The sequence below is a fragment of the Delphinapterus leucas genome, chromosome 7 (genome assembly GCF_059928025.1).
Source record: "Delphinapterus leucas isolate spDelLeu-1000000601 "Yukka" chromosome 7, BTC_Dleu_Yukka2, whole genome shotgun sequence".
Taxonomy (NCBI): Eukaryota; Metazoa; Chordata; class Mammalia; order Artiodactyla; family Monodontidae; genus Delphinapterus; species Delphinapterus leucas.
The window spans coordinates 79,481,899-79,497,765 of NC_143135.1; the positions used below are offsets into that span (position 1 = coordinate 79,481,899).

Here is a 15,867-nt window from a genome sequence, read left to right on the forward strand (position 1 = left end):
TAACAGCAGTATCATACCTTTCTGGATCTTTTATCCTAGCATACACATACACACACACACACACACACACACACACACACACGTATTTTTTAACCAAAATAAAAATTATACTGTAATACTGTTTCATAGCTTGTTCTTTTTATAAACAGCTCCTACCATCCCATTTCAAAACATTTTAATTTCATAAAACCAGACCATATATAGGTTTCTTCAATTATTATTATTGTAATATTCCAAGAGTATAATTTTCTTATTTTTTAGGAATTCAACAAAACTTGCATATTGTCTTGATAATGGATTCTGCAAATTTAAACTTCATAATAAACTGTGAGAGTAATCCTGCTTTGCATAAGAAATGCCAGGTGTTGTGGATGGAGGGTTGGTCAGATAGCAGTATGAAGAAAGTAAGTTTAATGTTTAAATATGGAAGTAAAAAGTAAGCACATTTTTTTTAAAGTTATTGATTGTCACAACTTCCCTTTGGTGTTTATTATAATATTACCTTAATTGTGGCACTGAAAATCTCTCATAAGTTTGAAAATAACTCTTTTCTTCATACTCTTGTATTTGATAGGAGTATAGAATTTTAGGTGGAAGATTATGTTCTTAATTAAGGACCACAGAGATATTATTGTACTTTAAAAATTTTATACATTTCATTATTTAGCCTATTATAGGCTAGCTTATGATAAAAATATCACAGCAATAATATTAGCTATTGTTTAAATTAAAATTTAGATGCTTTTTAAAAAATCTGTCATTGCTATGATATGTGTTCAGAGGGGGATGAGTTTAAATTGTGAACTCATAGCACCATCTCAGCTGGAAGCCTTTTATATTGCTTCATTTGAATTAATAATAATTTTCAATATTGTCTCTTTGAATGATACTCATATTCCCAATCATTCATTTCTTTATTTTTGTATAGTAGAAGTGCAGACTAATGCCTGTCATGATTCAGAGGAAGGAGTGTAATTTGAGATAATAGACAAGGTTTTAGAGTTGAGATGATATTTTAGTTAGATTTCAGTAAGTAGGTAAAGGAGAGGAAAGTTATTCTAGTCTGTGGAGGCCAATGAACAAGAGGTATTCATTAAGAATTAGTAATTATTGGGTGCCGAATACATGCCACTATTCCATATATTGGGGATATAGCAGAGAAAAAGACAACAGTCCCTGCCCTCATGGAATTTACATTCTTTTGGGGGATATTTGGGGGGGAAAGCTTTCTAGGTGAAGAACCTGAGATGAGAGCATGCCTGGTGATTCTGAGGATCAGCAAGAAGCCAGTTCATTTGTAACAGAGCGATAAAGGGGAGAGTAGTTGCAGATGAGGTCAGTGAAGTAAGAGAAAGGTTAGGGTGGGGCTTTGGACGCTATTATAAGGATTTTGACTTTCCTGGAAACAAGTAAGGGATCCCTTGGAGGCTTTTGAGCAAAACTATTCTAATGTTTTAATGGTAATACTCTGGCTTCTGAGCTGAAAATAGACCATAGAAGACAAGGAGGAAGCAGTCATAAAGCTATTGCAGTAATTCGGCAAGAGACGAGGATGGCTTGCTCTCAGGATGTAGTGGTAGAGGTGGTGAGAAGTGGTAGATACTGGGTATGTTTTGCAGTAGAAACGATAAGATTTGTTGACAAATTGTAATAAGGTGTAAGGGAAAGTGAGGAGTTAAGGATACCTCCAAGTCTGTTAGCTTGAGCACCTGGAAGGATGGAATACCTGTCAGTTGAGGGGAGACTCTGAGAAGAACATTTTGGGAGGAGAATATGAGGCTTTCAGTTTTAGATGTGTGAAATATGAGGTGTTAGACATCTGAGTTGGAAGATTGAGAAGACATTTGGATATGTGAGAACAGGGGAAAAGGTCAGGCATACAGGTAAAATTGTGGGAAGTATCAGAGTATAGCTGGCATTTAAAGCTGTGAGAAAAAATATCACTAAGGAAGTGAATGTTGGCAAAGAGAGGAGAGATGCAAAGGCCGAACTCTGGGGCACTTCAACATTAAGAAGTTGAGATGAAGAACAGGAACCAGCAAAGGATACTGAGAAGGAACTGCTTGGGAAATAGGAAAGCAGGAGAGCGTGTAGACAAGTGAAGCCTAGAAGCCAAGTGAAGACAGCATTTCAAAGGAGTGAGGAAGGATGAATGGTGACACATGAAAGTAGACAAGGCCTGGGAACTGATAGTTGCATTTAACAGCATGGCGTTCATTAGTGACTTTGATAAAGCAGTTTCAGTTAGTAGTGGAGAAAAAACATATTGACATGTGTTTCAGAAAGAATGAGAAGAGTGGAGAGTGAATATGGTTGCCTCTTTTGAGGAATTTTGTTATGAAGTAGAAGATAAAAATGGATCAGTAACTGGAGGAAGTGGGGGTTAAAATGTTTTCTTTCTTTTTTAAAAAAATTTTAAGTTGAGACAAACTGTAGCATTTTCATACACTGTTGGGAATGCAAAAAAGATGCAAAACATGTATGTTACATGAAAGACAGGGGAAAATTGCTAGAGCAACATCCTTGGGTAGTAGACAGCATATGGGTCTATTGCAGAAATGAAACGATTAAGGATAGGCCTTTGCTTGTAGAATGGAAGCATTATCCTTAATAACAGGAAGGGAAGCAGAGTACAGGGGCACAGTTCCAAGTAGGTGGGCAAGTGTGGTATGGGAAGTTTTGGACACTTCTGGATGTTTCTATTTTCCCAGTGAAATAGGAGGTAAGATTATCAGTTGAGAGAAAAGTTGAGGGAACAGATTTTGGAGTCTTGAAGAGATATTAGAGGATATGCAAAATAGTAGTTTGGAAGAGGAAAAGAGTGAAAGGTTTAGGAGAATGGAATATAATAGCTAGGTAGCATTAAGGGTTCACATGAGGTTAGTGATTATAAAGTTCAGTGAGGCCAATCAGCATAGTTGTGTGTTTTTTCTCCAATTACATGCGCACTCATAGGTGCAGACCTTCAATAGGTGGTGACTTGCATTTAACCAGGATTGGGGCTTTGCTTTGCTACTCGAGTATGACAAAGCAAGTGAAGGCCAAGGGAGCTGAGAAATTATGGTAGGAAGATGGTGAATGACAGTATAAAGGTTGTTAAATTAATAGATTGTAGGTCTTGGTGGAGTCTGAGGATGATTGACATTGCAAATGGAATGAGCTGGGAAGACAGGAGTGTAGTGGTAGAAGAGTGGGATGTTTGAAAGTGAGATTATGAAATGATTGCAGTTGCTGTTAGTGACAGGGTATCAGGGTGTGACCCTTTGAAGGGGGGGTGAGTGGCCGGGAGAAAGGTGATAGAAAACAGAAGGAGAAGAATTCAAGGAATCGAGAGGTCAGGGTATTAATAGGAATTAATAGGGTTAATATACTTATTCAATTCTTTTTAGAAAGTGCCATTTTTATCCCCAAGGAGGGAGAGTGGAGGCAAAGGGGAATGTGGATAAATCCAGGCAGGAAAACTTTGCTAATGTAGAATATCGTTTAGGGATAGAATGTTTCCTACCCCTCCCAACTTTACTGAGGTATAATTGACACATAAAATTATATATATTTAAGGTATACAACATGTTGTTTTGTATATTTTTATGTTGTGAAATGATTACCACAATCCCGCTAACTAATATAAGGGATAAAATTTTAAAGAAAGTAAGTTTCCAAAGAAACAAATTTACATTGATTTAAAAGTGTATATTTAAAATATTCTCACAGTTGCTTAAGTGTTTTTTCAGAAGTCAGTGAAGGTATTTGAAAAAATAAATGTTCTTTGGCTCAAGAACCATGGCACTTTCAAACTTTCCATTAGTTAAGGAATCTTTTGGCTTAATGGTTTATTCAGTCTGAGAAATTTAGAAAATGATTTTTTGACCTAATTACCTAGATCACTTGTACTTCCTCTTGTTAGGAATGTTAACTGTATCAGATGAAAGAAGTTGAAGGTTTTGGCTTAATTTTAAAATTTCAGAGTTCTACTTATTTATTTTCTTTTTCCCAGAAATAGAGTTAAAGAATTTTTTTTGTATATTTTAAAATAGTATTCTTATAAGATTATAATATTTTCTTTAATAATGATGATATCTGTTCATGAAACTTTATTTTCTTATTTGTGATAGGGGCAAAAACCTAGCTATAGACAATAGATAGTTTTTAGAATTATCAATTATGTTGATGGCAGTTATGTTAATTATCAATTATGAAATTATTTTTGTTTAGTTTTAGTTATTTCTTATTTAAGAAAGCTAAGCTTTCTTCCTATTCCTTTATGCCATGAAGGCATTTTATTAGTTTGATGCCAAATAAAACATTTATTTTATTATTTTACTACTTTAAATTGCATCTGGGATTATTTTCTAATTCAATCAAAAATGTGATTTTCTTCATTTCAAAAACTCTAATCAGTTTTCAAGCGAGATGTTGAAGCTTTTCTATGTGCTATTAATTTGCAATACATTAATGGTTGATATGTGTCAAAATCTTGACTAGGAAATAATGTCCTCTAAAGAATCCTAGAAGAAAAGTCCAATTGAGACTGTTTCTTTTTTTCTTTTTTTGGTGTGTGTGTGTGTTAAAGGTTTTTTAACTTCTGATATTGGATTTACTTAAACTTTTTTCCTACTGAATTGAGGTTTAAAGAAATGCTCTTCCTATTTTAGATACCTGAAATGTTATTCAGTGAAACAGGTGGTGAAGAAAAATATAGCGACAAAAAAAGAAAAGAAGAAAAGAAAAAAAACTCAGGTAGTATTTTGATGAAATTGACTTTATCTGATTTTTATTGATGAAATAATTCCTGATTTCTAATGTTATAGATCCATTAAAGATTCATGATGATTATGAACTGGAATAATGCTAAACTAAGTTAGGTTTTTTGATGCAAACTAAACTTTAAAGCCCTCTTTTTTTAAAACTAATGTTTATGTCATTTCATATAGGACCTAACAGCATATCTGTTGTTTAAAATTAAGACATTAGAAATTTACATTTTTGACCCAAATGATCTAAAGGACTTACTTATATAGGGTTTTGGGCTAATAGCCTAAACTTTTCATATTAGCTTATCACTTAGGTATGTCAAAGCACTCAATTCATATGCAAAACTGTGTTATGATTCTTTGAGTATGGACATAATATTTTCTTAACTATAATGTTCTCATTATTTTCTCCATTTCCACATTAACTTTGACTGTGGTCTTTTTCTTTTATACCATAGCATATTTATTCATTTATTTAATCTAACCATCTAATTATTAAATATTTATTGAACTTGTTTTATATTAGGTACTGGACTGGATACTGGAGAAGACTTAGGATAATCTAGTGGTAGCAAGAAATATGTAATATATAAAAATAAAATTTTGCCATAGCAGGATAAGTGATGGTAGAAGTTTATATGAAGTACATTGGAAAGTAAAGCCTCTACCTAGCAGATACTAAAGGAAATGCACTTTGCCCAGACAGGCAGTTTGGGGAAGGTCATTCTGGTTAGAGTGACTAGCATGGAAAAGGCTTGAAGAAATAAAATAGGCATTTTTATGGAACTATAAATACCCTGAAGGGCTAAGACATAGGATATAATAAATAGTAGAGTACTAGATGAAGAGAAAAAGGTAGACAGGGTTGGGTAAGGAAGAGCCTTCCATGTCATGCTAAAGAAGGAATTTGGATTCTGACTTGTGGGTGATTTGGAATAGAGAGATTTTTGGTAGAGATGTAACCAGAGGCTTGTTTTAGAAACGTAAGTCTCTGTGTCTACCCCTTTCTTCAGTTATGAAAAATAGATTAGTGTACAGAGAAACCAGAGGTACTGTAGACCAGTATAGAAGGCTATTGCCTTCTAATCTAAGAGGAAGGAATGGACTTGGGGAGATATTAGGAGGTAATCTAAAGAGGACTTGGTTATGTAATGGCGGTTGAATGCAAGGAAGAAGAAGGATGCAAGAATATTTCTCAGGGTTCTGCTTGGAAAATTCATTAGAAGTTGATTTTATTCACTGAGGTAGGGAATACAGAGGGAAATAGGTTGAGACCATGAGAGGGAGATGGTATGTTTGGTCATGTATATATTGGATCTAATGGGAGCTTGTTCTTAATTTTTTGGCTTTTGAAGTCCTGTTTCTCCCTGTGTAAATAAGAGTGGATAGGTGTTACTTGGTTCGGTATCTCTTTTCCATTCAAGTAGCTTTTAGTGAGCTTACTTTCGGATTACATGTTATGTAGTTCCAGTTAATTTATATGTTATGACAAGCTATAGATTTATCTTTCTTGCAGTAATAAAAATTGTCAGGGGAAATATATTACAGTGGAAGGATAGAGACCAATGAATTAATAATACAAAATTAATACGAAAAATGGAAGTTGTGAATGGATAGGAATGCCTGTGCACCTTTAAGGCAAAGATGTTATCTCATATTTATAATTTCATTGCGTAGAAGTATCTGGCAAGAATAAATATAGTTAAGTTCATTTTCTCTAATTCTTAATGGATCGTACATATATTAAGTCATTTTTTTCTCTTTCTAGTTGATCCTGATTTTCTAAAATCATTTTTATTAATCCACGAGTCTTGTAAAGCATATGGTGCTACACCAAGCCGATATATGACCTTTTTACGTGTGTATTCTGCCATTAGTAGCAGCAAGAGAAAGGAATTATTAAAAAGACAAAGTCATTTGCAGGTACAATATTGGTAATCTTAAATTATTTTATCTATACATAGGGGACAAGGATTATGTAAATCACAATGCCATGTTGCCATATTTAATATAAATAAATATTGTACTGTATTAAATGTCTTGGAAAACTGTCTCACTTACCTGTCTTTATAGCCCACTAGATTATAGTAATGGTTTTGTAATTTTTTTTTTTGTTTGAATAATTATTTCTTCACTGCATGGTATTTATGTGTTTTTGATAGTTTATGGTGCTGTCTTTAAATGTCTTTTTCATATGAATGCATTTTAGAAATCAGAAATGCCTATTATTAATTAACACGTAATATCCAATATTATGCTTTATAATAAACTTTAAATTATATTTATAATTATATTTTATAAATATATTCTTAAAATTATATTTTATAAACATATTCTTATCCATGTCACTTGACTTGGTACGTTCTGAACAGTTTTCTTTTTGTATTTCTCTAACTGCAGAGCTTAAACTTAAGCATGGTATTAGAATGTCAGCTTCAGATTCTGTCAGAGAGCATTTCCTCTGCCAAGTTCTTGCTTCTCTTTGTGAGGGTCGTAAACTAGGAACATTAATTGGCAGAGTTATCTTTATTCTCCTTTCTAATGATTCACTTTCATTTATATTAAGCCACTAACTCTACATGCTTTGGAGGGGTAATTTCCTGATTTAGTTCTCTATGGTGTTTCAGGTAAATCACTTAAACTCACTGAGTTGCAGCTTAATTGGGTGAATGTGTTGAGTACATTAGATAAAATTCAAATGTAAAGAACCAGCATGATGCCTGTCCTCTGTGCTGGGTGCTCAGTAAATACTATTTACATTCCTTTTTTTTGCCATTACTATCTTTCCAAATCTTCTGATTTGTTATGTGACAAAAACCCAATCATATTAAAGAAGAGGGAATACTTTTCATGTTTATTCCTTGGATTATCCATGGGCCGTGGAATGGGGTGTTATAATGGCCAGGCGTGTTATAATAGCCAGGGTCAAACAACCACCCAAAGAATAGCTGAAGTATTTTGAGTGATTGCTTACCAGACCCATTTGTAAGGCAGTCTCTTATAAAATAGTTGGGTAGTGGACAGACAAACCAAGTCACGTCCAATATAAAAAGAGTGGCCCCTGAGTCCTTCTGCCCAACCAATGAGACTGAAAAATGGGAAAGGTTTACAGAATAGTTTTTCTTTTCTATTTTCCTTCCTGTCTAATTCAGTGAGTAAAAACCCTACTATTTAAGCTATCTAATATCTAATATATGTTGACCTGTTCAGCTTTACTGTGATGCTTTAAAATCTATCTTTCTCTAAAGCCTCTGTGGATTCTTTTACTACATCTTAATGAGTACACAGTTGAATAAATCATTATAATCAGCAAGATGAAAATACCTAAGTCCACTTGCAAATGTAGTATATGTACACATTTACATTTATGCTTGATTCTTTCTTATAGACTTTGTTTACTGTATGTATATAAAATTCCTTTTCTTTTAATATTGTCAATCAACATTTTATTAATGTAGGCTGGTGTATCTAAACTAAATGAAGCTAAAGCTCTCGTGGATGAACTGAACAGAAAAGCCGGAGAACAAAGTGTATTACTTAAAACTAAGCAAGATGAAGCAGATTCTGCTCTTCAAGAGATCACAGTATCAATGCAGGTAATGTTTAGAGTAAGCTCAGCGATGCAAACGTTAGAAAGGTCATTTATGCCTGATTGTCAGTCAGTGTGAAAATAACATTTTTACTTATGTGGATTTAAAAAATATTGCTTGTCTGTGCTGAGTAGACTGATAGCGTTGTGTACTTGAACTTTTGTGGAAGAGTGTGTTATTTTCCCATATTGTTTGAAATCAAAACTATATTATCCTCAATTGTTCATACACTAATTTATCTATAATATAAAAATATAAACATTTTAATTGGCATAGATTTGTCTGTAACTGATTTTGTTTACCCTCTGTTAGTTAATATTTCCTTTTATTTTTCTTAATATCTCTTTTAGGCTTCAGGGGTTTTCCCTGTTTTAAATATTCTCAAGATTTACAAAATAAATCTTTATTCATTCTATTTATACTTTCATGATATTTTTAATATTTTGTTTATATCCTCTTTTAACATTGCCTTTCTTTTGTTGAACCCTCTCAAGGGAGATTTCTCTCTGTTCTTTCTTGCTTGGGTATTCTTTTACATTTGCACACCCTCTCAGTATGCTCCTGTCCATTACCTTGCTTTTTAGTACTGATTACATACTGATTACCACCAAATCCATCTTTTTTATCCTTCAGCCCTATCCTTCCTCTGAACTTCAGACTCAAGTAGCTGATTATCTGTTAGACATGTCTTCTTGAAAGTCTCACAATTCAAAACAGATTAAAAACTGAACTTATAATTTCCTTTTCTGTATTCCTTTCCTCAGTTTATGGTACTACACTATAGCTAATTATTCAAGACAGAATTTATAAATTATGTTAGATTTCTGTTCCCTCAATTCATGACTCCAATGAATCATTAAATTCTGTTAGTTTTACCTCCCTGATTTGTCTTAAATATGTTTCCCCATCTCAATGTGGGTGACTATTAACCTTACTTGAAGTCCAATGCCTCTTTTATTTAAATTAACTTCAGTGTTTATCAGACTAGTGTATATATCTCAGTAAAAGTAAATAGCATAAAAAAGTCTTAAAAATAACAAAGTTGGAGGGCTTATGATATAAAGACTTACTATAAAGCTGCAGTAGTCAAGGTAGGGTAATATTGGTGTAATGATAGGCATAGCGACTGTCGGAACACTGTGGCATCCAGAAACAGACTCATGCATACATGGTCAATTAATTGTATACAAAAATACTGTTTAAATGGGGAAAGGGTGATCTTTTTAAAAAGTGGTACTGGAATATTTGGAGATCCATGAAGAGAGGAAAAAAAAACCTCAAGCCTTTACCTTACAACTTATATGAAAAGTAACTCGACATGGATCATAGACCTAAATGTAGAGCATAAAATTATAAAACTTTAGAAGAAGATATGAGAGAAAATCTTTATGATGTTGGGTGAGGCAGAGCTTTCTTAGATATGATACCAAAATAGAAGAAGAAAATAAATGATAAATAGGATCTTATCAAAATTAAAACCTGTGCTCTTTGAAATAAATTCCAAAGAAAATGAAAGGCAAGTCACAGACTGGGAGAAAATATTTACAAACGTGTATTTGATAAAAGACTTGTATCCAGCATGTATAGAAGTGATTACAACTCAATACTAATAAAACTAACAATACAATTTAAAAATAGGCAAAAGATTTGAACCTGCCCTTCATGAAAAAAGACTTATAAAGGGGCCAGTAAATATATGAAAAGATAGATGCTCAACATCATTAATCAGCAAGGAAATGTAATCCCCTTATTTTTTAGTATGAGACCTCATTCTAGCCCTTAGCTTTGTAGTGCTTAGCCTGGTAATTACAAATCCAGAGCTTCTTTGACTTAGTTTCTCAGAAGAGTAACCTTTTTTCCAAACTTCTGATAGTTGGGAAGGGGAGTGGTATGACTCCATAAACTGCGTATTTAAAAATGTGTTCTAAATATTCTGTGAAGACTTCACAAGTCCTCAGCTATTTTTTAATTTTCATCAGCCACCTGCAGCATTCTCTCCTAGAGTCTTCTGGCTTTTTTCATTTTTTGCCTGGTTACAGCTGCTGTCCTGAGATCATTCTTTATCATCTTGGTTTACGCCTTCGTTTCTGTGGAGCCTATCCCCAAAAGCTTTGTGAGAAAGGATACATGGGCGATAAATTTTGAGATCTCACATATATGAACATTCTTCTCTGTCCTTGGTTGGTTGGTTGGTTGTGTGCTGGGAATAGTATTCTGGATTTTGAAGGCATTGTTCCATTTTCTCCTAGATTCCATTGTTGTGATTGAAACACTCAAAGCTATTTTAATTCCTGATCTGTTTTGGGGTGACTTGTTGTTTTTTATTTTCTCTCTTGGAATCTATTTTAGATCTTTGTTTCCATTTTTCTGAAAGATGTGGCGATTTGCTTTGGCTTAGGTTTATTTTCATCCACGGTGTCCAGTGTGGGTTCTTTCTACCTGAAAATTTATCTCCTTCAGTTCTGGGAAATCTCCTTAAATTATTCTATTGATAAATCCTTTTCCTTTATTTCTCTGTTCTTGCTTTTTAGAATTCTTCTTATTATTTGGGCTTTGGGCTTACTGGTCTGGTTCTCTAATTTTCTTAATATTTTATCACTTTTTTTCTTCTCTATGTGCTCTACTTTCTTCAAAATTTCTTCAACTTTATTTTTTAACCCTCCTATTGAGTTTTTCATTTCTGTTAAATTATTTCTCAGGAGATTTAAAAAAATCTCTAGATGTTTCCTTTTGGCAGTAGTGTCCTTATTTGTTGTTGTCTCATTGTTGCAGTATCTCCAACTAGCTCTCAGAGGATATTTTATGAAGTTTTATTTTTCCTGAATATTTTTTTTCTTCTGAATATGTTTTATTATTATTTTTCTTACATGATTGCTTTATTCTCAGTTAAAGAATAATTCTTAGTTATTCACAAAAAAAGCTTTCTTTTCATGTTTGGTCATCTTCATTGAAAATCTGAGCGTGGAAGGGAGGTTTGTTTATCGTGAACTTCTCAAGAGGAGAAGATCTGGACTGATTTGAATGGCATAAGCAAAAGAAGTATCTGGACTGATTTTAATGGCATAAGCAAAAGATTTCACCTGGCATGTCAAAATAAATTCCTTGGCAGATGGAAAATCTTAAAAGCAATAACATTTGCAGATAATTGATGATTATATACACATTCAGTGTTTACAAGATAAATTTATGGACTGCCTGACCTGGAAGTAATAGATCAGATAATAAATTTAATTTTCATACTGTAAAACTTTAGCATAATTTTTTTATCAAGGAATTTTAGAACCCAAGTAATATAAATATTTATCTGAAGCAGCTAGTCATTTTTATTGTTAAGAATATCTATCAAATACTTTTTTTTCCCTTCAGGAAATTGAAGGCATCGTTCCGTATTCTCCTAGCTTCTGTTGCTGCGATTGGAACACCTTTAAATTTCTTACCTTTAAAGAGTAATTTGAAAAAAGTAAAAGCTTCATAAAGAATAATATCATTGATAACTATATATTTACAAAAGGAAAATATTCAGCACTCCGTGTGCCTATGTACCTTCAAACTAGTGAATATTATTAAGATACATTGAGTACTATGCTATTCTTTTCTCTGGACTGTTCTGGGAAGAGGTATTTCTAAGACTGTAGCTAATTGTATTACTTAGTAGAGACCCAGAAGAATAACTCTGCATCTTGTATTATAAGTTAATAATTTTGCTCAATTATAAATTGGAGACATTTCTGTTTGTTATTTTATACGTAAGTATGGTAGGGAGAGACAGCTTAAATACCAAACCATACAACTTTTAAAGCTAGCAACTCTAGGTTTGTGACATAAGGAAAGAACACACTAAATGCTGTAGTCACTCAGAATAGATATAACTTACAATTGGAATAGGTTAATGAAACACGAAGCATGTGAGTTGGGCCTGTAAGGGTGATTTTGATATTGTGGAGATGGAGAAAAGAACTTTCCCTGTTGAGGAGTGGTAGCAGAGATACACAGGTAGAAATGCTTGTGGAACATAGAAGATATCAATTGCGCTCACGTGTCAGGTACCTGAAGAATCAATGTATTGGCAATAGGACACAAGGCGTTAGTATTGTTCTTGTTGTTGGTTTAAACAACAGAAATTTATTTCTTCAAGTTCAGGAAGGGAGAGAGAGAGAGAAGAAAACTCTCTGGTCTCTTCTTTTTTTTTGATTTAATTGAGATATAATTGACTCATAGCACTATATTAGTTTCAGGTGTACAATGATTCTGTATATGTATATAATGTGACATGATTACCACTATAAGTCTAGAGAGGATGCCAAGCATTAGTTTTTAAACTCCTTGAATGATTATAATATGGTTGAGAATCACTCTTGTTAGGATTCTTGGAAGGTTTCTTGACAAATTTTTTCCCTTGGTTTTTTTTATAGTATAATAAATAAATAAGTCAAACACAAACATTCATAATGTTCATCCATTTTTATATATGTGAGACCCTTGATTTTTGTATTCATGAGCAAAGAGGTCATGTGTTAATATATCATTTAGTGTTCTTTGAATCTTTACTAATTTTTGTTCATATATTTGCCATATTATTGTGTCATGATTTCAATTAATTTTTTTTTTTAAAGCCTGCTCTTTTTTTTAAATGCTTGGCTTTTTATTTATTTATTTATTTATTTATTTATTTATTTATGGCTGTGTTGGGTCTTCATTTCTGTGCGAGGGCTTTCTCTAGTTGCGGCAAACGGGGGCCACTCTTCATCGCGGTGCGTGGGCCTCTCACTATCGCGGCCTCTCTTGTTGTGGAGCACAGGCTCCAGACGTGCAGGCTCAGTAGTTGTGGCTCACGGGCCCTGTTGCTCCACGGCATGTGGGATCTTCCCAGACCAGGGCTCGAACCTGTGTCCCCTGCGCTAGCAGGCAGATTCTCAACCACTGCGCCACCAGGGAAGCCCTCAATTAATTTTTGTCTAAAATAAAGTCTAGAAACAAACTTCTAATATACTATAGATTGTCTCTAAGAATTATTAGTATTCTACTATTAGAATTATAGAAGACTTCTATTTTCAGTTTTCTTATTTATGAAATAAGCATAATAATATTTATCTCAGGGTTGTTGCAAGTGTTAAATGTATATTATTATGATCATTTTCTAAATTATGCATTTCAGACATGTTTGATTTTTAAATAGTAAGCATTTATTACTTTGCTATTCAGAAAAAAATAAATAAAGCATACTTCTTAATAGTAAACATAGAGTAATTTATATCATCAGTTTCCTAGGCATTTTAGAAACTCTTATGCCAATTAATATTAGAAAAGCATTTAATAGAAAGTGCTATTTTAAAATAACATTTTTGGTATCATGCTTTTAAATGTTGAGTGCATTAAAATTGATTGGAATGCTATTTAAATATTCCTGTAGGATGCTAGTGAACAAAAGACAGAACTTGAAAGACTAAAACACAGAATAGCAGAAGAAGTCATTAAAATTGAAGAAAGGAAAAACAAAATTGATGATGAATTAAAAGAAGTACGGGTAAGTTTAAAAAAAAAGGAAACAGTGTAAGAGCCATTTACTTTTTTGATTACCAACTTTACATAGGACTTTAAAGCATAAGTCACTTTCTAATAGTGTTATCAATGTGGCTTTCACTCAATACTATTTATAAAAGAGAAGCGGGAAGGAAAATCTGCTAGGAGGAGTAAGCAAATTAACTGATGGTTGTTAAAAATAATCTTTGTTTTGTGTGAACCATGTTGTTTTGACTGTAGAGGAAAAAATATTTTGTAGATAAATTAAGATAAACTCTTAGGCTTTTTTTCTTGAGACTTGATTAAATAAGCAAACAAGTCTTAGCATATAAAGAGCCTCTTGAAAATGGCAAATTGTCTCAAAACAAATTAGATTTTCCAAATTAGACTGTTGTAGTTATGGTGAGAAGAAACTCTTACTTTCTCAATTTGAACATTTTGTACTTTGTGTGTTTCAGGGCATTTTGATATTTGAAGAGAACGGATATTAATAACTAGAGTCATTTTTAATAAAATGACAATAAAACATTATTTGTAAAGAGTTAGTGATTTTTTTCATATATATTTTTTGAAAGTAAAAATGCCCTTTTCGTGTTCTAGCCTCTAGTCAATGAAGCTAAACTAGCAGTTGGAAACATTAAGCCAGAATCTCTTTCAGAAATTCGTTCACTGCGTATGCCACCTGATGTAATCAGGGACATTCTTGAAGGAGTTTTAAGAATAATGGGTATCTTTGATACATCTTGGGTGAGCATGAAAAGGTAGGTTTTTGAATTTGTGAAAAATGTTATTTCACCAATGAATTATACATTCTTTCGTATTTTTAAATATTTCTTATATTGCTTCTCAAACTGAATTTCATCTAAGTACCTACCTGGTTACACACTTTCCCCTGATATTTCAAGATGGTCTATGTAATCATATATCAAGATCTATATTTTCCTTTCTCTGTGATTGTTAAAAGTGTCAAAGGAAAACAGGAATGCCTTAAAGTCTTTAAGAACATCTTAATAAACAAATATTTATTTGGTCCTCACACAGTATAGAGCATTGTGTTTACTGTGATTTACTGATGAAGTAAATATAGTCACTATTCTCAAAAAGAATCTTGGATTCTTGGCAGAGACAGAGAGACACAGGGAGCAGGCGAGAGCCCCATAAATTATATGAGTGATGTAAACTAGAAGAGAAAAGGCTGATTATTAACTCAATATGCAATTATGCAGCTTTAGGTTTCACAGTATAACAATGGTATTGTGGTTTGTGCTGTTGTCCAATTCCATTTTAGGACTTAGGTTGATAGTAGAGTTCTTTCTCTATCTGAAATGGGAGAGAAGATTTAGATTGAGGGAGCACTTTAAAATCTTTCTTATAAAGGAGTCAGAATATTTTCTTGCATATCCTAGGATGTATTAGTACCCAGGGGTTCACAAAAAGGGATTTGGGTAGAGTTCAAGATTATAATTCCTTCATTTTATTGCTTCAGTGTATTCACAGAATATTAGAAAAACTGTTGTGCATCTTTCTGGAGATCCTCGTCTACAAAAAATGACGAATGGTACTTTAGAAGCTTAAGTACTTTAAAAGTACCCTATTTTTTGGTTAACTAATAGATTAAAAGTATTGTATACACCACTTTGTTAAATTGATATTTTTGTTAAAAATAGCAAACTTTATTTAGCCTTATTTGAAGTACTATGCTTTAATTTCAGTTTCCTTGCAAAGAGAGGTGTGAGAGAAGACATAGCAACCTTTGATGCACGAAATATTCCGAAGGAAATAAGAGAGAGTGTTGAAGAACTTCTTTTTAAAAATAAAGGATCTTTTGATCCAAAGGTAATTTTTAACAGTTGTGCCATAAATTCCCTTTCCATACTATATAATATTCTCCTTGTCAAAATATGATGATTTATCATTATTGATTGTTTAGTTTACCTAAAAACTAAAAGTTCATTATAATAAGTTGTAAGTATTATAGCTGGGAAGCATTTACCAGAAGAATTAGG

The 15,867-nt window shown here is 32.9% G+C and overlaps 1 protein-coding gene across 1 annotated transcript in view; it reads left to right on the forward strand.

Moving 5' to 3' along the window:
- The window catches only part of DYNC2H1 (dynein cytoplasmic 2 heavy chain 1), a 364,877-nt gene that overhangs the window by 110,127 nt on the left and 238,883 nt on the right, over positions 1 to 15,867 (forward strand). Inside the window, exons 52-58 of the mRNA XM_022560560.2 lie at positions 262 to 404; positions 4,653 to 4,737; positions 6,520 to 6,674; positions 8,210 to 8,347; positions 13,752 to 13,865; positions 14,462 to 14,622; positions 15,574 to 15,697. Of these exons, the coding sequence (XP_022416268.1) occupies positions 262 to 404; positions 4,653 to 4,737; positions 6,520 to 6,674; positions 8,210 to 8,347; positions 13,752 to 13,865; positions 14,462 to 14,622; positions 15,574 to 15,697 (920 nt within the window). The remainder of the gene's footprint in view (positions 1 to 261; positions 405 to 4,652; positions 4,738 to 6,519; positions 6,675 to 8,209; positions 8,348 to 13,751; positions 13,866 to 14,461; positions 14,623 to 15,573; positions 15,698 to 15,867) is intronic.